The 23,419-nt window shown below is 40.6% G+C and overlaps 1 protein-coding gene across 2 annotated transcripts in view; it reads left to right on the top strand.

Annotated features, from left to right (window-relative positions):
- MYO19 (myosin XIX) overlaps window positions 1–23,419 on the top strand; it is a 108,171-nt gene that overhangs the window by 41,226 nt on the left and 43,526 nt on the right. For both annotated transcript variants that reach the window (XM_040337881.1, XM_040337882.1), the window contains exons 5-10: window positions 9,825–9,954; window positions 10,379–10,448; window positions 16,396–16,498; window positions 16,855–16,951; window positions 18,287–18,363; window positions 21,572–21,662. In XM_040337881.1, the coding sequence (XP_040193815.1) occupies window positions 9,825–9,954; window positions 10,379–10,448; window positions 16,396–16,498; window positions 16,855–16,951; window positions 18,287–18,363; window positions 21,572–21,662 (568 nt within the window). The remainder of the gene's footprint in view (window positions 1–9,824; window positions 9,955–10,378; window positions 10,449–16,395; window positions 16,499–16,854; window positions 16,952–18,286; window positions 18,364–21,571; window positions 21,663–23,419) is intronic.

Here is a 23,419-nt window from a genome sequence, read left to right as displayed (position 1 = left end):
CTTTGCAAAAACACTCAAAACCTGTCAGATTGTGAGGGCATCTCCTGTGCACAGCCATCTTTAGATCACCCCACAGATTTTCAATGAGATTCAGGTCTGGGCTCTGGCTGGGCCATTCCAAAACTTTTATCTTCTTCTAATGAAGCAATTCCTCTGTTGATTTGGATGTATGCTTTGGGTCGTTGTCATGCTGTAAGATGAAGTTGCTCTTTTTGTTCAGCTTTCTAGTAGACCCCTGAAGGTTTTGTGCCATTATTGACTGGTATTTGGAACTGTTCACAATTCCCTTTACCTTGACTAAGGCCCCTGTTCCAGCTGAAGAAAAACAGCCCCAAAGTATGATGCTGCCACCACCATGCTTCACTGTGGGTATGGTGTTCTTTTGGTGATGTGCAGTGTTGTTTTTGCACCAAACATATCTTGGAATTATGACCAAAAAGTTCAACCTTGGTTTCATCACACCATAACACATTTTTTTGGGAGACTTCAGATGTGTTTTTGCCAAATTTTGCTGGGTTTAGATGTTTTTCTTTTTGTAAGAAAGGGCTTCCATCTTGCCACTCTACCCCATAGCCCAGACATATGAAGAATATAGGAGATTGTTGTCAAATGCACCACACAGCCAGTACTTGCCAGATATTCCTGCAGCTCCTTTTAATGTTGCTGTAGGCCTCTTGCCAGCCTCCCTGAACAGTTTTCCTCTCGTCTTCATCAATTTTGGAGTGAAGTTCAGTTCTTGATAATATCACTGTTGTGCCATATTTTAATAATAACACATTTTATTTATACAGGGGGTCCCCAACTTGCAAACAAGTTAGGCACATTAGGTTTGTTCATAAAGTGGTTGTAAAGGTTTGTTTTTTTATTTTGTCAATAGGTTCCTTTAAGCTGGTGCATTGTTGGTTCACTTACCTTTTTCCTTCCATTTCCCTTCTAAATGTTTTTTTCTTTGTCTGAATTTCTCACTTCCTGTTTCTCCTCAGTAAGCTTGCCACCATCATCCGAGCCGTGGTTAGTCAGCCAGAACAGCTTACTGAACACCTTACTGAGGAGGAACAGGAAGTGAGACATTCAGACAAAGAAAACAAAGAAAAAACATTTTTTTGAAGGGAAATCGAAGGAAAAGGTACCGTAAGTGAACCAACAATGTACTAGCTTAACCACTTCATTACTGGGCACTTAAACCCCCTTCGTGCCCAGATACATTTTAAGCTTTCAGCGCTGACGCATTTTGAATGACAATTGCACGGTCATACAACACTGTACCCAAATTATATTTTTATCATTTTTTTCCCATAAAGAGAGCTTTCTTTTGGTGGTAATTGATCATCTCTGCGATTTTTATTTTTTGCACTATAAACATAAAAAGACCGAAAATTTTGAAAAAAAAACACAATATTTTTAACTTTTTGTTTTATAATAATATCCCAATTAAAAAAAAAAAAAATTCCCTCGGTTTAGGCCGATACGTATTTTTCTACATATTTTTGTTAAAAAAAAATTGCAATAAGCGTATATTGATTGGTTTGCGCAAAAGTTATAGCGCCTACAAAATAGGGGATAGATTTATGATTTTTTTTTTCTTTTACTAGTAATGGCGCGATCTGCGATTTTTTTTATTGTCAGGCCTGCGATATTGCGGCGGACGTATCGGACACTTTTGACACAATTTTGGGACCATTCACATTTATACAGCGATCAGTGCTATAAAAATGCACTAATTACTGTATAAATGTGACTGGCAGTGAAGGGGTTAACACTAGGGGGTGAGGAAGGGAAGGATGCTGTGTCCCTATGTACAAGGGACACAGATCGGTCTCCTCTCGCCCTGACAGGACGTGGAGCACTGTGTTTATTTTGAAAATAAAAAACTAACCTTTACAACCCCTTTACGTCGAAAATGTTTGTAAGTCGTAAACCGCATGCACAGAACGGCAATTACGCCATTTTCTGATGTTTTTCCGATGTTCCGTCGAATGGCCGCGCATGCGCAGAACAGGAGATATGTCCCGTTCGTAAGTTGGAGTTGTTCGTAAGTCGGGGACCGCCTGTAATGCCCTTTTCATCAATGAGATCTCAAAGTGCTACAGGTTAAAAAAGGAAATAAAAAAATAAGCCATTTATACCATAAAACATCTAAAAGAGGCAAAAAGCTTTGCAAAAAATAAATGTCTTCAGACCTTTTTAAAAACAATCAGTTGATTGAGGAGCCCTCAGGGTGTCAGTTAGGGCATTCCACAGACGCAGGGAAACTGCACAAAAGGCCCTGTCTCCCATTGTCTTGAGTCTAGTTCTGGGTATGTGCAGGAGGTTTGAGCCAGTGGAACGGAGGGAATGTTTTGTATTTTGTAATTTAAGAAGTTCTTTAAGATAAGGAGGGGCATGTCCATGGATGCATTGATGCGTGAGGAGGGAAACCTTATACTCAATTCTGATGGAAACAGGAAGCCAGTGGAGTGAGTGAAGAATGGGTGTAATATGCTCACATTTCAGAACTCTCATCAGGATCCTTGCTGTAGAGTTTTTGATGCACTGAAGCATCTGCAGACTCTTTCTAGGAATCCCAATGTGAAGTGCGTTACAGTAGTCCAGTCTGGAGGAGACAAAGGCATGAACCAGCTTTTTGGCATCTGAAAGGGAGTGAATGGGACGGAGTTTAGAAATGTTACGAAGGTGATAAAAAGAGGTCTAACATAATCGATTTATATGGGCTTCAAAAGTAAGTTGGGAGTCCATTTTTACACTTTTTGTAAGGGAAATATTAGAACCAGAAAAAGTAATGCTGGTTATGGATGATGATTTGGTCTGGTAAGGAGTGCCAATCAAAATAACTTCTGATTTGGAACTGTTTAGTTGAAGAAAGTTGTGCTCCATCCATACCTTTATCTCCTCCTGACAACGATTGATTTCCTGACACAATTTCAGGATTAACCCCATATCTGCCGCTTGACCCAAATCAATGAGAGCATGCCAACCAGAGAGATTTCACATCCTCACCTTTCAGCTTTCAACCAGCAAGAGGAGGGCTATATATATTCTTTTTATTAACAATATGACATCGCAAATCATATGCATTCTCATTGGTCAACCCATATAATTCACTCCCATTTACACACCCCCCTGTGACGTCTGTACTTGGCATCGTGGAGCACATGTAATATCCTTTGTGCAATGTTCTTATACAGGGATTCTTGACCAGCTTCTGCAAGGGTCTAGCCATATATGGTATAACAGTTCTCTTGTCATGAGACACAAAGTTCCTTCAGTGAAATGAGGACAGAAGAAATAGGAGGAGGAGGAGGAGGGGTGGAAGTCCATATTTGTTTAACTCTCCGTTGTCTCTTTTTCAATGCTGAATTGTACTGTCTTTAAAACAATATCTGATATAAACTTCTCAAGGAAAACAAACACTATTGTAAGGCCCCGTACACACGACCGGATATATCTGCTGAAACTGGTCCGACGGACCAGTTCCAGCAGACCGATCCGGTCGTGTGTAGGCCCGAGCGGACAATTGTCCGGTGGATCGGACAGTTTCCAGCGGACCAAAATTGGTTAGCATGCTAACCAATCTGTCTGTTGGAAATCTATCCGTCGGACGTGTTCGGTCGTCTGTACAGACTCACCGGACACGTCCGTCCGACCGACCGCCATCCCCCGCATGCGTCGTACTGAATCGACGCATGCGTGGAAGCTTTAAACTTCAAGGCCGCCCACGTCGCCGCGTCATCGTTGCGTCGACGGCGCGGCCACGCCCCGCGTATTGTTTACGCACGGATTTCTGTCTGATGGTGTGTACAACCATCAGACAGAAATTGGCAGCTGGACGCAGCGGATCTGTCCGCTGAAAATGGAGACCGTTTTCAGCGGATAGATCCGATGGTGTGTACGGGGCCTAACATATAATTTCACATATGTATATATCATATATAGATAAAAAAATAAAGAAATAAAAACAAATAAAAGAGATAATGAAAGAAAAGCAACATTTGGCAACATTTAAGCACAAAGTAACATAGAATAAAATATTCATTTTATTTCACTTCCACCACACTCCAGGCAGGTGGGGAGTACTGATAGGGATGACTGTGAAGGGGCTGTTTCATTTACATATAACTGTGTGTCATCGGCAGTGAAATGAACGGCCGATAATTTGACCAAGAGGGGTGAGGTGAAGGATGAAAAGGATGGGGCCATGGACAGAGCCCTGGGGGACACCACAAGTAACTTTATGTGAATTTTGATTTGAAGTGGCCTAGGGAAATGTATTCTGTCCGGTTTGTGAGGTACGATTTGAACCAACTGAGAGCCGTGTCATTTAGTCCAGAAGTAAGGTGGAGTCTGTTTAAAAGAATGCAATGATCAACAGTGACAAATGAAGCCGAAAGGTCCAGGAGGATAAGAAGGGAGGGAGAGCAAGCATCAGATGATATGAGGATGTCGTTTGTAACTCTGACAAGGGCAGTCTCTGTACTGTAAGCAAAATGGAAATCTGATTGAAATTTTTCAAAGAGGTTATTATTTTTGAGATGATTCTGAAGGTGAATGGCAACTACTTTCTCAAGTACTTTTGATATGAAGGGGAGATTGGAGATGGGCCTATAATTGGATAGGACTTCCGGATCAAGAGTGGGTTTTTTAAGCAATGGTCTAATAATGGCAGTTTTTAAACAGGGGGGACGTAACCAGTTTGGAGAGAATGATTTATAACAGCAGTGATCAGAGGACTTGGGGCAATAAGATTAGTTTTTACCAGTGGGGTTGGAAGAGGGTCCAGGGAACAGGTGGAGGATTTCATCTTCCCGGTGACATTCTGCACCTTTTCTCCACTTGATGATGACTGTCTTCACTGTGTTCCATGGTATATCTAATGGCTTGGAAATTCTTTTTTTACCTTTCTCCTGACTGATACCTATTAATGAGATCCTCTGATGCTCTGGAAGCTCTCTGCGGACCATTTTGCTGTAGGATGTGACTAAACAAATGTCAGGAAAGACATAATAGAACAGCTCAATAGAAAATGAACATAGTGAAAGTATGGAATATTGTAATTCCATACACAAAAGTACAAAGTGTGAGACACAGTGTATGATATACGTGTCTAAAACAGACGCAATGGTGATCTATGGGTTAAAGCGGTGGTTCACCCATAAAAACGACTTCCCCCTATTACACTGCCCCCCCGCATTACAATACGAATATGCCATTAATTTTTTTTTGGCTGCTGTACATACCTGGGTACAGCTATTCACCCGTGTCCTCCGGGTTGCGAGTCCCGCCGGAAGTGGGCGTTCCTACCATGGCGGTGATTGACGTTTTGACTAAAAAACGAGCTCCCCCCGTCGCGTAAGCAGCGTCACGATTGGCGGAAGGAGCCGAACGGCGAGTCGGCGCTATACTGCGCCTGCGCATCGCAGTTCGGCTCCTTTTGCCAGTCGTGACGCGGCTTACGCGACGGGGGGGAGCTCATTTTTTAGTCAAAACGTCAATCACCGCCATGGTAGGAACGCCCACTCCCGCGGGACTCGCAACCCGGAGGACACGGGTGAATAGCTGTACCCAGGTATGTACAGCAGCCAAAAAAAAATTAATGGCATATTCGTATTGTAATGCGGGGGGGCAGTGTAATAGGGGGAAGTCGTTTTTATGGGTGAACCACCGCTTTAATAAGCATGTAGTGAAACCATACACATAACCGTCAAAGTGAATAAGTACAGTATGGTGTGTGTCTAGAATATCCAAAACCACCTAAAATATTATGCATATAGCCAAAATGCAGGCCTCGTACACACAACCGAGGAACTCGTCGTAAATGAAACATCGTTTTCCTCAACGAGTTCCTCGTTAGGCTTGTCGAGAATCTTGACAAGCTTTCTTTGCATACACACTGTCGAGACAAAATCTCGTCGTTCTCAAACGCGGTGACGTACAACACGTACGACGGCACTATAAAGGGGAAGTTTGATTCCACTGGCGCCACCCTTGGGGCTGCTTTTGCTAATCTCATATTACTGCGTGTTAAGTAAAAGTTTGGTGAGAGACGATTTGCGCTTTTCAGTCTGTTACAGCGTGACGAATGTGCTATCTCCATTACAAACCCTACTTTTACCGAAGGCACGCTCCCATCTCATACTTTATTCTGAGCATGGGCGGGTTTCTAAGCATACACACGAATGTGTTTCTCATCGTAAACCAGCCCGACGAGGAAATTGAGACTCCTGACGAGGAAAAAGAGAACTTGTTCTCTTTTTTTCTCGTCAAGTTCCACAACAGTTTTCTCGATGAAAAACACACACACGACCGTTTTCCTCTGCAAAAAAGCTCTGCCAGCAAGTTTCTTGATGGATTCTGTCAAGGAAAACGGTTGTGTGTACGAGGCCTCACCCTCCACTATGGACCCAGCTCACCGTACGGTGGTGGATCGCCTGCGCTTAATTCACACCAAGGACTTGAGGGGGCTGGATCCATTGGACACCTCCTTCTCTCCACTGGAAAAACGTCTTTATCAGATCTTCCACTCCAAAGGCAGGATCTGGTGTGATAAGCTTTATTAGAAAATATTCAACAAAAGCATGAAAAATATCTAAAAATATAAAAAGCATCCGAAATAGGCAGAAGATGGCGTGGTATAGGCAGTTGATGTCTGTTTAAGACGAAACGTGTCGGGTCTACACACCAGCTCTAGCTGCCTATACCACGCCATCTTCTGCCTCTTTCAGATGCTTTTTTATATTTTTATATATTTTTCATGCTTTTGTTGAATATTTGCTAATAAAGCCATTTTAAGCTTTTGGATTTACACTATGTGGAGGATCTCCCTTTTTTTGTTGTGCTTTTCATGCTTGGCAGAATCCTAGTTTGGATACTTAACCCTATCACACCAGATCCTGCCTTTGGAGTGAAAAATCTGAGAAAGAAGTTTTTCCAGTGGAGAGAAGGAGGTGTCCTATAGATCCAGTCCCCTCAAGTCCTTGGTGTGAATTAAGCGCAGACGATCCACCACCGTACGGTAAGCTGGGTCCATAGTGGAGGGTAAGAGTATTCATTTCTCTCCCCTGTCCAACGATGAAGGCACTCCCGGGTGATACTTTCTACAGTATACCATCTATGTTTACACAGATCACTTGAAGCATTGATCAAAGTGTGTTGATTTGGGACTGGTCTCCCCCTATTTGGATGTCCACTGATGAACTTTATAGTGATAGTGGTTTCAGAACCCTGTAGTTCATTTCATTCATTTAGTGTGGATTTCTACATCTCCTTTGTTTATATTTGTTTTGTGGCATCTGCATATTTTTGTTATATGTATATTATCCTAGGTATTTTGCATTTTGGATATACCTTGTACTGAATTTTCACATTTAATTTTTCACATTTGTTTTTGTGTCATTTGCATTTTTGCTATATGCATATTTTAGGTGGTTTTGGATATTCTAGACACACGCCATACTGTACTTATTCACTTTCACGGTTATGTGTATTGTTTCACTACATGCTTATTAGATCACCATTGCGTCTGTTTTAGACGCGTATATCATACACTGTGTGTCACACTTTGTACTTTTGTGTATGGAATTGAAATATTCCATACTTTCACTATGTTCATTTTCTAAAAATAGGTAATCCCATTTTTCACTACACTTTGAAATTCTATTGCACTATTACAATTTTTGTCTGATTGTTTTGTTTAGCAGCTACAATTTTTCTTTTCATTTGGCGCAATATTTGATAATTTTATTTTTGAATACTAGAACAGCTGAACTTTATTTGGGGTTAATCATAGGCACTTTAAATGATGGCAGGTGTGTATTGACTCCTATTTAACATATGTTTGAATGTGATTGCTTAATTCTGAACATGGCTACATCATCCCCAGTTAAAAGTGTGCACACTTATGCGACCACATTATTTTAGTTTTTTATTTTATTTAGTTGTACAGTTTATAGGTCACATTAAAGGTGGAAAATGTTCTGAAATTATTTATCTTTGTCACATCTTAACAGGGGTGTGTAGACTTTGTGTATATAATGTGTGTGTAATATATATATATATATATATATATATATATATATATATATATATATATATATCTCCTGATGTAATGACTACATATCTAATTTTTTTAAGGCTATAAAATACCAGAACGGTACAAATATCCCCCAAATGACCTCTTTTGTTGATGGGGACAGGGGCCTCTTCACCACAACCCTGGCTGGTGGTTATGAGGGTCTGCGGGTGGGGTGCTTATTGAAACCTAACTTAAGAAGGGCCCCCCATATCCAGCCCCCCCATGTGAATGAGTATCCCTACGCTATCCCCCCCCCAAAAAAAAAAAAATTGACCAAACATTCCCCTGTCCGACTGGTTTTGTGAATAGAGCCCACTGTATCTTGTGTATCACGCAAATCAGCCAATTGTATGAAAAATAATGTACTGTAATGGTAGCTTCCATATGAGTGATCAGGGAATATAGCTTAGTGTAGCATTGTCTATAGCAGGCCCAGTTCCTATAAGCCAAGCAAGCCTAGCCTACTGGTACATGGCTGCCCCCAGGAATTTCATGTTCACAAGTACAGGAGGCTAAAGAAAAAAGGAACAAAGGTGTTCCTGTGGTTTCAGGAATGCAGTTATCAACAGGGAATGGCTGGGACTGGTGTCTTGCAGGAACATAGTCAGACCTGCAGATGGGTCAGTTCAGGCTGCGGGCAGAGACATGGACAGCAAACAGGCAAAAGATCAGTCTAGTCCCACAGGCAGAAACATGGTCAATAAACAGGCCAGGGTTAATGCAGGCAGAGGCAACACTGCACTAGTGTGGCAGCAATCAGGAACACTGTTGCTGGCTTACTCTGGTCTGCTGACACTGGGGACTAGTGTGGCAACAATTGGGAACACTGCTGCTGATTTACACTGGTCTGGGTGACACTGGGACTAGTGTGGCGACAATAAGGGACAACAGTGCTCGCTTACACTGGTGTGGTGTTGCAGCGACTGGTGTGGTGGTGATGAGGAACATTGTTACTGGCCATACGCTGTTCTGATGACAGGGACAATATGACTGGTGTGGCAATCATCGGGGACATCGGAACTGGTGTGGCAGTGATTAGGGATACTGACTGCCAGCACTGGTCTGGTGATCAGACAATGGCTAGTGACCCTGACATACAGTGATATCAAAACAGTCAGCCATTGTATAGGATCATCACTGCAGAAGTACAATGTTAACCTTACTGACACTACTGGTGACCGTAGTGACACTGTACTGCTCTGGGGGGTAATCAGGATTTTTATTTGTTTTACTCTGATTGCTTATACAGTGTAAACAGTGATCATTACTGTTATAAGCAATCATTCCAACTGTGTTTGGCATCCATTCATGATTCCATTGTTTAATATTGTGATAGTCATGATTGGCCACAGCTATTTCATGGTACAGAGCTGCTGTGGTTGGCCCTGTGCTATGTGATTACAGTGATGAATCACAAAGATCACAGTTGTAAGCAATGGCACTGTAAATGAAAGCCATTGTTTACTACTGGACATGTGATTGGACAGAGCAATCACGTGGTACCAGGGCCAAACACAGGCACAGTACCACAAAAGATGATCTGCTCACAGATCAAGGCGTGTTTCTGTGAGGGTGTACCGGTATGTTCTCCCAGAATGACGCTTGTCCCGCCTGACTTTTTATATACAGTGGCCAGGAGGAAAGCGGTTAAATTGGCCCATTGCAAAAAAAAAAATGTTTTAATAAAAAAACATATGTTACTTCTGATTCTTTGTGATATTTTAGTTTGAATAAACAGATGCTTCTCTCTTTTTAGACATGGACCTCACGTTGCCTAATGAAGTTTTATGCTACAGTGGCTGCTAGTAATTCACAGTGGTCCAGTCAGACAGTGGAGAGAATAGAAAGCAGAGTTCTTGATTCTAATCCACTTATGGAAGCATTTGGTAAATGTTCTTATCTTTTTATTTATATATATATATATATAATCTAATCTATCTATATATCATTTTTTTTTTACTCAATTTAATATGTTTTTTTATGTTAATGTTACCCTAATGTACTGCAGATACTGCATGTGTCTGAACAAACATTTTAATTACGATTGCAGAATTAACTTGATTTCCACATTGGGATGATGCAGCAATTATTAAAGGGTAACTCCACGTTCATGTGAAAAAAAAAAAAAAATAGCAAATAAAAAAAAAAAAAAATACTTCCCAAATAAGCAACACATTCTAGTTGGCTGCACAGTAAAGACTTCACAATATTATCTGAACCTCCTAATGCCACTTGTAGCATATTATTGAGATTATATTTACAGTGAAAAAAAAATACAAAAATTACCTGTCTCCTATCACTTATGTCCAGGTAATGCCTGCACTTTAAGAAACAACAACAGTAGCCGATTTGGAAAATACATTCAACTACAGTTAAGCAGGTAAATGTATGATCTCATATTTTTTTGTGCTAAAGGATAATTTCACCTTTTAGGCATGTGATATGTTGCACCCATATTTAGGGTGTTACATGTGAGGGCTCATGCACATAAGGCTGAAATAAATAAGTAAAAAAAACACACCTCTTATATAGGCGTTTGGCTTTTTATTTTTTCTTCAGCCTGTAAAAGCACTTCTAAGTTAGCTTATGTAGCCATGCACACATAGGCTTTTATAGCAATATTAGGGGAGGAGCGTCTACAGCCTTAAACCCCCCCCCCCCCCATCACCAGCACGTTCAGGAGTGAGGAGCATTTGAGCAGAAAAATGTGCTTGACCACTAAATGCGATTGCAAAATGTGGCTTTAGGCCTTTTTTTTTTTTTCTTTTCTCCTAGCAGGAGAAAAGGCATTCAGGGGAGCTGAGCAAACGCTCAAAGTGCATGAGGATTAAAGTGGTAGAATGTTTTTGTATCTTAATGCATACTATGCATTAAGATAAAAGGCCTTTTGTGTGAAGCAGCCCCCCTAAGCACATCTCAATCCAGTGATGTTTCTCGAAAGAGTCAGCTGCCTGGGACTCTCCCTCCTGATTGGCTGAGACCTACAGCGGGTGCCTTTTGACTCCCATGGCTATCAATCAAAGTCAGTGAACCAATGAGGATAGAGAGGGGTCTCGGTGCCAGGCCGCGGCTCCTTGTCTGAATGGACACAGGGAGCTGCGGCTCGGCTCAGGTGCCCCCATAGCAAGTTGTTTGCTGTGGGGGCACTCAACAGGAGGGAGGGGCCAGGAGTGCCGAAGAGGGAGAAGAGGAGGATCCGGGCTGAACTGTGCAAAGCCACTACACATAGCAGGCAAGTATGACATTTTTGTTATTTTTAGGCAAAAAAAAAAAAAAAACAAGACTTTACAATCACTTTAACAAGTTCAGCACCCCTTTCACCCCCCTTCTGTGATCTCTGAATGAAGAAACTTCAAGTCCCATCTGCTACCGTGGTAGATGGATTTGTAGTTTCAGTGGACTATGAGCGTGTTGATCAGCACGCTCATAATTCATTCACACTCCCTCCAGCTTTCAAACAAAATGCTTGTATAGAGGTACGGCCAGAAAGCTGGTGGGAAAGCTTGCAGGAGCCTGACCTTGTACCCATGATCAGTGGATCATAGTGCAATACTTTGCAGGCCCGTGTAGAAAAAAAATAAATAAATGTAGTTTTAACCTTCAAAAATGTGTGCATTTATAATTTTTTATTAAAGGTAAGCTTACCCTTTTAATTGTGTTTTGGTTTTTAACTTTTAATGTTTTCATAGGAAAATGTATTTATCACTTTTTAAAAAGAAATATCCAATATTTACTATTTCAAATGAATCCTAGAATACCATATACCGCGGGTAAAATAAGTATTGAACCTGTCACCATTTTTCTGAGTAAATATATTTCTAAAGGTGCTAGTGTCATGAAATTTTCACCACATATTGGTAAAAACCCATTCAATTCACGCATACAAAGAAACCAAAACAAATTGGACATTAAGTTATGTGTAATAAAATGGAACGGCACAGGGAAAAAGTATTGAACATGCTAACTGAAACTTATTTAATACATTGTACAAAATCCTTTCTTGGTAATTATCAACTTCTATCAAATGGGAATGTTGGGAAAAGCTTTGATCATCAGCTGCAGTCACTGGTCATTGTGTTCTGACAGAGGCGGAGCTTCCCTGTCAGAATACAATGGCACAGCAGGGGAGGATTCCTCCAACCACCTAGCTTGTGTGGATGGAGAAATACATACATTTTTTTTCAGTTCAGCCCGCTGAGTCACCTAAGGTCAGCATTTACTCTTCAGTATGTGACACTTTCAGGTCCTGACCCTTTGGCTTGCTTACTGAGTAAGCACGAGATACTTGTGTGAAACGCGTCAACCTGTTTTTGTGTTTATATCTGGCTTGGTGACAAATGACTTTCAAGAATCTGACACTGTCTGTGGTGTGCCACCATTCCCTTTCTTCTTTAATTTTTATGCACAATGGCGAGCCAAGGTGAGCACCCACAGCCATCAATTATTTAACGAATTATCTGAGCGGTGTTCACTATGTGTTTGGTAATTGCTGGCAGGCAAACCAGAGCGCAGAGTAGTTGGGCAGAGGCATAACCTGTAGAAAAGGAATTTGGAAAGATGGAGTTAAGCTAAAATCATTACATAGGCAGAAGATCTACCAGTGATTGTGGTGATTGTAAAGGCAAAAACAATTATGTTTTTTACCTTAAAGGGGAGTTCCACCCACAATTTCACTTTTTAAATATAAATACCCCTGTAATACACAAGCTTAATGTATTCTAGTAAAGTTAGTCTGTAAACTAAGGTCCGTTTTGTTAGGTTGTCACAGCATTTAGATTTATAATCTAGAAATAGTTTATAATCTAGAAATAGACCGTGGCCATCTTAAGTGTGGACATCATGAAGCCAGACTGTATGACTTCCTGGATTTCAGCTTTGCATATCTCGCACATGCTCAGTGCACAAGCAATGTAATAGGTTTCAGTCAGGTTTGCAAGGACTACTGGGAAACATGATGCCTATCCCAGAAACCCTTGCAAATAGCCTAGGCAAATAAGGAGGAGGAAGTAATGAAGGACTACAAAATAAAGGTATTTACAAGCAACAAATTAAATACAAATTGTCCATTCTGAACACTATGAGATTAGAGCATGCAGCACAGACAAACAAAAAAATGGGTGGAACTCCACTTTAATGCATTCTCTGCATTAAGGTTAAAAAGCTTTTATCTATCTGTGCATCTCCCTCTAGCCCACTTACCTGACACCACTCAATCTGGCGCTGTCCTCCCCGGTAGCCGTGCTACCCTCTCTTTCTCTTCTGACAAATGACACAGGAGGCCGTCATTCAAATCCTGTGGTGGGGCCAAGCCCCACTGTGTCAAAAAATGCACGCAATGCGGCTTGGGAGCGAACATGCTGTTGAGCCCGTGTAAGAAATGGCTTCCTGTGGGGGCCCACTGAAGAGAGGAGGGGCCAAGAGCGCCCGTGGGACACCTGAGAAGAGGAGGTTCAGAGCTGCTCTGTGCAACTATTGCAGTCATCTAAATCTTGTGTAGTAGCAATTTATAACTTTTTTAATGCAAGTTGTGTTTCCATACTAAGTAGCACATTCATTTTAAAAGGCAAAAGAACAAAATAGGTTGCTTTAAATATTTACACCCGAGCATACACTATGGGCCAGATCCACAAAAGGGATACGACGGCGTATCTGCTGATACGCCGTCGTATCCCTGTTTCTATCTATGCGACTGATCCACAGAATCCGTTACGCATAGCTAGGCAGAAGATCCGACAGGTGTAATAGTTTTACACTGTCGGATCTTAGGATGCAGTACCGCGGCCGCCGCTGGGGGCATTTCTCGTCGTAATCCAGCGTCGGGTATGCAAATTAGCACTTACGGAGATCCACAAAGCTTTTTCCCTTCGTTAAGTCTCCGTAAGTGTTAGTTTGCCGTCGCAAAATTAGGGCTGCTTTTACAAAGTGTAAACTTAGTACACCATGTAAAAGTATACCCTTCTTTCCCACGTCGCTGTCAAATTTTTTTTTTTATTTTTTTTTTAATTTTTTTTTTTTTTACACGTCGCGATTCACAAAACTCGGCGCAACGTAACGCAAAGCACGTCGGGAAAATAGCGTCAGGAGCATGCGCAGTACGCAGTACGACTCGCCCCATTTGAATTGGCCCGCCTTGCGCCGGACGGATTTAGGATACACCGCCGCAAATTTCAAGGTAAGTGCTTTGTGGTTACGTTCCGCTGCGCCGCCTGGCTGTGGATCTGGCCCTATGTTCATTGGTCATTTTCATACCCTAAATCTGTAGAATACAAAATTTATTATTACACACATTTTAAAGGAGCATAAAGGGGAAATGAAAAGTTGGGGGTGGAGTGTAAATCTACCTTACCTCAGTGGCCATATCCCTGCAAACCTGAAGCTATTACTTGTAAAGTGCATCGGGAAAAGCCAAAACATTCATAGCAAACTGAAACAAGTGATGGTGGAGCAGGTGCTTGAATGTTTTTAAAGAATGTATCGTGACAACAGGAACAGTTTAATGTAATTGTCCACACCCTACCCTACACCAACCATTGTATGTAGAGGTTGGTGGCCACACCTCATCATTTTACACAAAACCGTTTTTTGTGCTGTTGGTCTTCCCAGATAGAAGAACCAGCCACTTTAATTTTCTTTGGTAGTTGGAAAGAAAAACGTTAAAGATAATTGCTCCAGGAATAACAGCCTCTAAGCCCTATACCTTATATCTGACATTTCTTTGTGCATCTTAATGTGGAACATTCAGTGCTGGTCATGTTCATTCTAGTGTAAATGTTTTTTTTTTATAAGAAACATTTTGCAAAATTGCAGTCTTAATTTTGACTCCCAACATGTATTGGTTTCTAAAACTCCCAAGTATAGACAATGGGCTTGATTTATTAACACTGGAGATTGGTTTCTGTGCAGAGCTGCACCAGATTTTGCAATCTGCTTCCAGATTATATTGTCAAAGGTTAAAGGGGTTGTAAAAGTTAGATTTTTTTATTTTCTAAATAGGTTCCTTTAACCCCCCTGGCGGTATTCCCGAGTCTGACTCAGGGTTAGATTTCTGTGCTGCGATCGGTCCCCCCGTGTCAGACTCGGGCTTGCCTCACTGGATCCACAGGCACTGTTTACTTACCTTGTCCCTGGATCCAGCGATGCCACCGCGCTGTGTGAGTGAACGGGACCTCGCTCGATTCACACAGGGTCCTCCTGTGCCGCCGATCTCCGTTCCCTGCTACGTTACGCCGCACGGGAGCGGAGAACGGCACCAAATTCAAAAACGTAAACAAACACATTACATACAGTATACTGTAATCTTATAGATTACAGTACTGTATGTAAAAAATACACCCCCCCCCCCCTTGTCCCTAGTGGTCTGCGCAGTGTCCTACATGTTCTTTTATATAATAAAAACTGTTCTTTCTGCCTGCAAACTGTAGATTGTCCATAGCAACCAAAAGTGTCCCTTTATGTCAAAAATAGTTTTAGAGCAGCTAAAAAACAGCGATAATAAATTATAATCCCTTGCAGAATTGTGCGATAGCGATTTGTGGGGAAATTCGTCATAAAAAAATAATAATAATGACAGCGACAATTCTGCAACTGAGCAAATTTCAGTGATTTTGATTTGATTACATTATTGAATAATTTTTATTATAATTATATTATTATTTGTTATAATTATTTATAATTATTTATTATATTATAATTTATAATTTTGTTTTTAAAAAAAATGTCATACCCGGGATGCCTATTAGACTCTTGTTTGGTCAGATTTAAGTGAGTTATTTCTAAAAATTACAGACCTACAATATAAAACGCCAAATTTCCTTGCAAATAATGGTACCGCTTTCAGCACCCTTTTTCTGAAGGAATCCTACCGCCAGGAAAGTTAAGCTAGTGCATTGTTGGTTCACTTACCTTTTCCTTCGATTTCCCTTCTAAATGTTTTTTTAAATGACATGTTAAATGTCTATATTTCTCACTTCCTGTTTCTCCTCAGTAAGCTTGCCCCCGTCATCCGAGCCATTCAGGCTGGGGGTTAGTCAGCGTGCTCGCCCCCTCACTTAGGACTACATCCCTGCGGGGAGACGCTGTGGACCTTTTACAACCCCTTTAACTGAACAAGCAGAATTTAGAAGTTGAGTGGCTACTATGCACAGCTGCACCAGATTTGGCACTCTCCAGTTTTAGTAAATCAACCCCAATGTGTTTGGTTTTGTTTAATTACTTTTTTTTAATAGCTGAAGTGGGAAGAATATTTACATTCTTGTATCTTAACATTTAAAATCAGTAGCATTATGTTTGAGAAAGTTGCCTTTTTTTTTTCATTTTTTCAATATTAGAACTCAGCAAATCAGTGGTGCTTCTATCCAGACTTACCTTCTTGAGAAGACACGTGTAGCTCATCAGACTCCCTCAGAAAGAAACTTCCATATATTTTATCAGGTGTGTCATGAACAAAAATTATTTCCTAAAGTTCTATATATAAACAAAATATTTGAATGTATTGTATTCTTTTAATATTATTGGTATTAACCATTGGTTGGGTTTATAGAAAAGTATATACATTGCTAGCAGTACCTTACCAGGTGTTGGTTTCATATTTCCACTTTTTCCTAAAAAAAAAAGAGCTAAACTTTGGATTCTATCCACAGCACAGACACGTTCTTAAATGTCTAAGGATCTTTTTTTTTTTTTTGTTCAGTTCCTATTTAGAATCTTATTTCTTTGATTTGCTTTTCCTTCTTGAGTTTTCCAAATCGTGATTTTGTAACATCTGGTTATTACTTGTTTCTTTTCAGATTTTTAAAGGCGCTTCTGCAAATGAAAGAGATGAATGGGATCTCCCAGAAAATGCACAGTTCTCTTGGCTCCCAAATTCTGATAAGAACCTTGAGGGTAAGAGCAGTTGGTTGTGGAACGTTTTGCGTTATTTTTACGGCATACTCGGATGCGGTAAAATATTGCTTAGTGAATTGTGCCCACTGTCTTTCTGCTAGCTCGTTACTTGATTTTTGCCTAAGGTCGTCACCTTTCTTCTTCCTTCCTCTTAAATTTAATTAGGACATAGTCCAACCCTTTTTTTTTTTTTTTTTTTTTTGTGCCACTACTTGCGCCTTTCCATAAGCTGGATGGTGGTCCAAGCTGTTCAGAAATGTTTTGAACAGTCATCCTTACTTTCAGGTGGATACTTTTTTTGGATGCCTCTTGGCAAAATGGATATTACGGCTGTAAGAAGTGTTGTATCATGACAATAATTGGTAAATACTGTACTGTAAATATACACAACGGCCCGGATTCACAAAGCACTTACGCCGACGTATCTCAAGATACGCGGTCGTAAGTACAAATGTGTGCCGTCGTATCTATGCGCCGACCCAGAAACCAAGATACGCCTAAAAATAGGCTTCTTCCGTCCGACGTAACTTGCCTACGCCGGCGTATCGTGGGCGCATATTTACGCTAAACGCATGTGGCGCTCCCATTGATTTAAGATTCAAATATGCAAATGAGGGAAATACGCCGATTCACGAACGTACTTGCGCCCGGCGCATAATATACGCGGTTTGCGTAAGTTGTACGTCCGGCGTAAAGTTATTCCCCATATATGAGGCGCAACCCATGCAAAGGTATGGACCAGGTAACATAAGCCGTCGTATTTTACGTAGTTTACGTATTTTACGTTGGACGTGAATATGACTAGGCGTAGGTTACGTTCACGCCGTAGGCAGTGATCCGGCGTATCTTAGGCAGTTGTTTCGATGTGATTCTGAGCATGCGTACTGGGATGCGTCCACGGGTCGGCGCATGCTCCGTTCATTATACGTATCTGTCTGAGACTCAGCCCAGCATTTGCATGGGGTCACGCCTCATTTGCATGGCTCACGCCCACTTCCACATACGCCGGCTTACGCCTAGGAAACCCAGTGCAGATTTGGCAGCACTGGCTTTGTGAATCCAGTGCTGGCCTCTCTGCGCTGCGTCGGCGTAGCATATCAGAGATCTGAGATACGCTACGGAGGCATAAATATGCGCCGATGTGTATGAATCCGGGCCCGCATGTGCAGATATAGAACCACTGCTGTTAACACTCAAACTGCCTTTGGTAGAGGCAGAAGAGATGTCTTGTTTTAGCTTGGCATTTTTTTTTTTTTTGTTCTTAGGAAGTTTACATAAAACTGATTTTTAGTTCTACTGAATTTGCCTTTTTTTTTTCTCTCTCTTTTTATCTAGAGGATTGCTTTAAAATCACTAAAGATGCAATGACACATTTGGGTATTGATCCATCAAAGCAGAGTAACATATTTAAGGTTAGTTACAATAATCTTCACCTTTGTCACAAATTGATGTTATTTTATTTTTTAGAATTAATACACTAAAATGGATATGCTTGTGTTTGAGTATAAGTAAACGACCATTGCGATGGTAGGATCATCTGCCTGACTGATTTGTGTATATGTCACTTGATTGAGTAGTACAATAGTTACTTTAAAGTACAGCACTGCCTCCTTCCAGTGAACCTGTGCTTTGCATATGTAGTACAAAGCAACACATGTAATGATACCCCAGTAACATTTACAAATTTATCATCCTTTTGGACAATTTGAGGGACAGATTTTTTTTTTTATGGTTCAATCATATTTTTTTTTTTATTGGTTAAATAAACAATATTACAGAGACATTCACAGTTTTTAAATTGCTTACAAAAAAGATCAAACAGAGTGGTTTATGGCACAGATACCATAACCAGCATTATAGGCAAGTAATGGGTACATGTAAACATTTTTGTGTTCATAGCATGTTACTAAAGCAGAAAAAGAAACTGTCCCAGTGAGGTGGGATGGGGGATATTGGAAGGAAGGAGAGAAAGAAATAGGGAAGAAATGGGAGGGGGAACCTGAGCCGTGGTTGTCCACCCATTTGGAAGCCAAAAAGACTAGATTCTGGTCCAGCAGGGACAGGGACAGATTTTTTTTTTTTTTTAAAGTACATTGACGTACAATGTAACACCTAAGCCTTGAGATCTTTATCCCTTTTTTAGGATAGACAGTATGCACATTTATTATAAAACTGATAATGAAAATCTTTTAGCACTGTACAGACAGGGTTGTTGTAATCATTACAGTCCTTTTACATTACATAGAAGGAAGAAAAGCTATGTAGGATTTTAGTTTGAATTTTTTTTTTTAAGTTATGCTGTGTGAATGAGAAGATGCAACAGATATACAGTAGGTGTTATCACACTTTGCTTGCAAATGTTAACATAAAATACACTTTAAAGCAGACTCTTCTGACATGCTAAAGTATAGGCAAAATCTATTTATTTTTTAGACAAATTAGGAAGGGATTCGAACACCAGTCAGGTTCCTATTGCTGTCTTTACTCCTTGCTCCTGTTAACCACTTAAGGACCGGACCAATATGTTGCTACATGACCCAAGGGGTTTTTACAATTCGGCACTGCGTCGCTTTAACAGACAATTGCGCAGTCATGCGACGTGGCTCCCAAACAAAATTGGCGTCCTTTTCCCCCCACAAATAGAGCTTTCTTTTGGTGGTATTTGATCACCTCTGCGGTTTTTATTTGTTGCGCTATAAACAAAAATAGAGCGACAATTTTGAAAAAAAATGCAATATTTTTTACTTTTTGCTATAATAAATATCCCCCAAAAACATATATACATTTTTTTTTCTCAGTTTAGGCCGATACGTATTCTTCTACCTATTTTTGGTAAAAAAAAATCGCAATAAGCGTTTATCGATTGGTTTGCGCAAAATTTATAGCGTTTACAAAATAGGGGATAGTTTTATTGCATTTTTATAATTTTTTTTTTTTTTACTACTAATGGCGGCGATCAGCGATTTTTTTCGTGACTGCGACATTATGGCGGACACTTCGGACAGTTTTGACACATTTTTGGGACCATTGTCATTTTCACAGCAAAAAATGCATTTAAATTGCATTGTTTATTGTGAAAATGACAGTTGCAGTTTGGGAGTTAACCACAGGGGGCACTGTAGGATTTAGTGTTCACCTAGTATGTGTTTACAACTGTAGGGGGGTGTGGCTGTAGGACTGACGTCATCGATCGAGTCTCCCTATAAAAGGGATGACTCGATCGATGCAGCGTCACAGTGAAGCACGGGGAAGCCATGTTTACATACGGCTCTCCCCGTTCTTCAGCTCCGGGGAGCGATCGCGACGGAGCGGCTATAAACAAATAGCCGCGCCGTCGTCCCGGATCGCTCCCCGAGGGAAACCGACTGCCGCATGTAGCAGGGGGGTCCCGTTTGGACCCACGTCTAGGCAGGCACGTACCTGTACGCCCATTTGCCTGTACGTGCCATTCTGCCGACGTATATCTACATGCGGCGGCCGGGAAGTGGTTAAGGAGACCCACCCTCTCTATTTTTCATGTTTACTGTTTGCACCCAAAGTGAAAATTAAGAAAATCCCCCAGAACCGTAGTAGAGGGAAAATGTTCCAATGGGGACACTAGTTCTGATGACAACCAGGGATTCCCTCATTTTAGGGGGAATTTCTTCTCACTTTTTGTTTTGGCTATGGGACAGGATGTGAAGGGAAATCTCCCAAATGGGACACAGATGGCAAAGAACCTAACAGGGGTTATAACTCTCTCTTACTTAATCCAAAATTAAAAAGAATGTTTTCCTTTTAGTTCTACTTTAATTACCAAATAAAAGTCTAGATAAATTCCTTAATAGGCCACAGCATAAAAAAAAAATCATGTCTCCATTCCAATTTTTTTAAAATAAGTAGACCCTTATTTTTTAATCCAATGCTTTACTTTGTTTTAATCCGCCAAATCTCCTTCTGTAAATCAAATGGGGACAAAATATAAGTAAACCTATTATCAGAGATTTGTGAGCTGCTATTATTGGCCACCTTGTAAAAATGTAACTGGTCTGTCTGTCATGCTGATTTCTTCGCTTTATTACTTTGACCTAATATATTAAAAATAAAAGTAAAATCTTCAGCTGTTTTCAATAGCAAGCAGTCAGGTTTCGCCCTTTTAATCTATGAAACGAATTTGCTTGGCCTGTATGGCTAATTTTTTTGAGTTAAAATAAATGTGTCCATTTGTGCATCTGACCATGAATAAGTACGTAGGTCAGAACTTCTGAGTTCCCTTATTGCACGCATGCCTGTTTCGGGTCAGTTACGGGTCAGTTACTTCAGAACCAGTGATACCATAAACAGGCACATGCAGTATTTTCAGAAGTATGTTGGCAGTGGCAGCCAACATATGAATTGAGGAGGTGTTTGGCCAATTATCATCCTCTTTCATTGGGTATCCAGCGGAGATTCCTGGAGATCTTCTTGCCATAGTCCTAGAGTTTGTTTGGGTGCTTCTTCCAAAACTGTTTCTTCTTCTACTACTGCATTCTTGATAATAGGTGATAAATACAAGAAAAACAGCCATAAAAGTGTAAAATAAGATCTGTTTTCTTGGTAATCTGGCTAACACCTTATCTGTATTGTTCCATTTTATGACAGATTTTATCAGGTCTTTTGCATCTGGGGAATGTCAGTTTTTGTGATTCTCTGGATGAAAGCCAGGCATGTGAAGTTTTAAGCAATGCAAAAGGTCAGTTATTATTCTTTATTATTAATATTATTATTCTTTTTAACTTAAAAAAATACTTTCACCTCCAAAGAGTTTACAACTTTCTCACAATTTTATATGCATGGTAAAGCAGAAAAAAATTAACATATACATACTGTACAAGAGCATAGGGCCAGATTCAGGTAGAAGTGTGGCGGCGTAACGTATCGTAGATACATTACACCGCCGCAAGTTTTCATCGCAAGTGCCTGATTCACAAAGCACTTGCGATGAAAACTACGCCGGCGTAAGCCCGTGTAATTCAAAGGGGCGTGTGCCATTTAAATTAGGCGCGCTCCCGCGCCGAACCTACTGCGCATGCTCCCTTTTGAATTACCCGCCGTACTTTGCGCGACGTGACGTAATTTTTTTGAACGGCGACGTGCGTAGCGTATTTTCGTATTCCCGGACGTCTTAAGCAAAAAACGTGAATTTTTCAATTTTGACGCGGGAACGACGGCCATACTTTATACAGCACATACGTGTGCTGTGTAAAGTTAGGGCACCGAAAACGACGACTAACTTTGCGACGGAAAACTAGACTAGCAGCGACGTAGCGACCGCGAAAAACCGTCTTGGATCGCCGTAACTCCTAATTTGCATATCCAACGCTGGTTTACGACGCAAACTCCCCCCAGCGGCGGCCGCGGTATTGCATCCTAAGATCCGACAGTGTAAAACAATTACACCTGTCGGATCTAAGGGCTGAGATATTCCGTCGTATCTCCTTTGTGAATCTGGCCCATAGTCTACAGTTTTGCTCTTATATTCCGTTGGTTTGGACAGCTGTTAATATTGACAGCAACTAACTTTATCATACCATAATAAATAAGTGGAGAAAAAAGTTAAGGCATATTTGTTGGACAGCTGGTTTTTAGGGGCTAAATAGAAAATGTAAAGCTCTTCTGAAACTTGACACATTTTCTTATTCGTGTATTGCGATTAGATCATAAAACAAAAGTGATTAGCATATACAGTATGTACTGTATAGTGCTTTGCAATTAAAAGTGATATTCCCTCAACAGTGCAAACATTAACCACTTAAGACCCAGACCAATAAGCAGGTAAAGGACCTGTCCCCTTTTTGCGATTCGGCACTGCGTCGCTTTAACTGACAATTGCGCGGTCGTGCAAAGTGGCTCCCAAACAAAATTGGCGTCCTTTTTTTCCCACAAATAGAGCTTTCTTTTGGTGGTATTTGATCACCTCTGCGGTTTTTATTTTTTGCGCTATAAACAAAAATAGAGCGACAATTTAAAAAAAAATAACTATTTTTTACTTTTTGCTATAATAAATATCCCCAAAAAATATATACAGTGAGGAAAATAAGTATTTGAACACCCTGCTATTTTGCAAGTTCTCCCACTTGGAAATCATGGAGGGGTCTGAAATTGTTATCGTAGGTGCATGTCCACTGTGAGAGACATAATCAAAAGAAAAAAATACAGAAATCACAATGTATGATTTTTTTAACTATTTATTTGTATGATACAGCTGCAAATAAGTATTTGAACACCTGATAAAATCAATGTTAATATTTGGTACAGTAGCCTTTGTTTGCAATTACAGAGGTCAAACCTTTCTTGTAGTTTTTCACCAGGTTTGCACACACTGGAGGAGGGATTTTGGCCCACTCCTCCACACAGATCTTCTCTAGATCAGTCAGGTTTCTGGGCTGTCGCTGAGAAACACGGAGTTTGAGCTCCCTCCAAAGATTCTCTATTGGGTTTAGGTCTGGA

The sequence above is a fragment of the Rana temporaria genome, chromosome 2, assembly GCF_905171775.1.
Source record: "Rana temporaria chromosome 2, aRanTem1.1, whole genome shotgun sequence".
Lineage (NCBI taxonomy): Eukaryota > Metazoa > Chordata > Amphibia > Anura > Ranidae > Rana > Rana temporaria.
The sequence above is the reverse complement of the archived record's forward strand: the minus strand, read 5'-3'. Positions and strand labels throughout refer to the sequence as shown.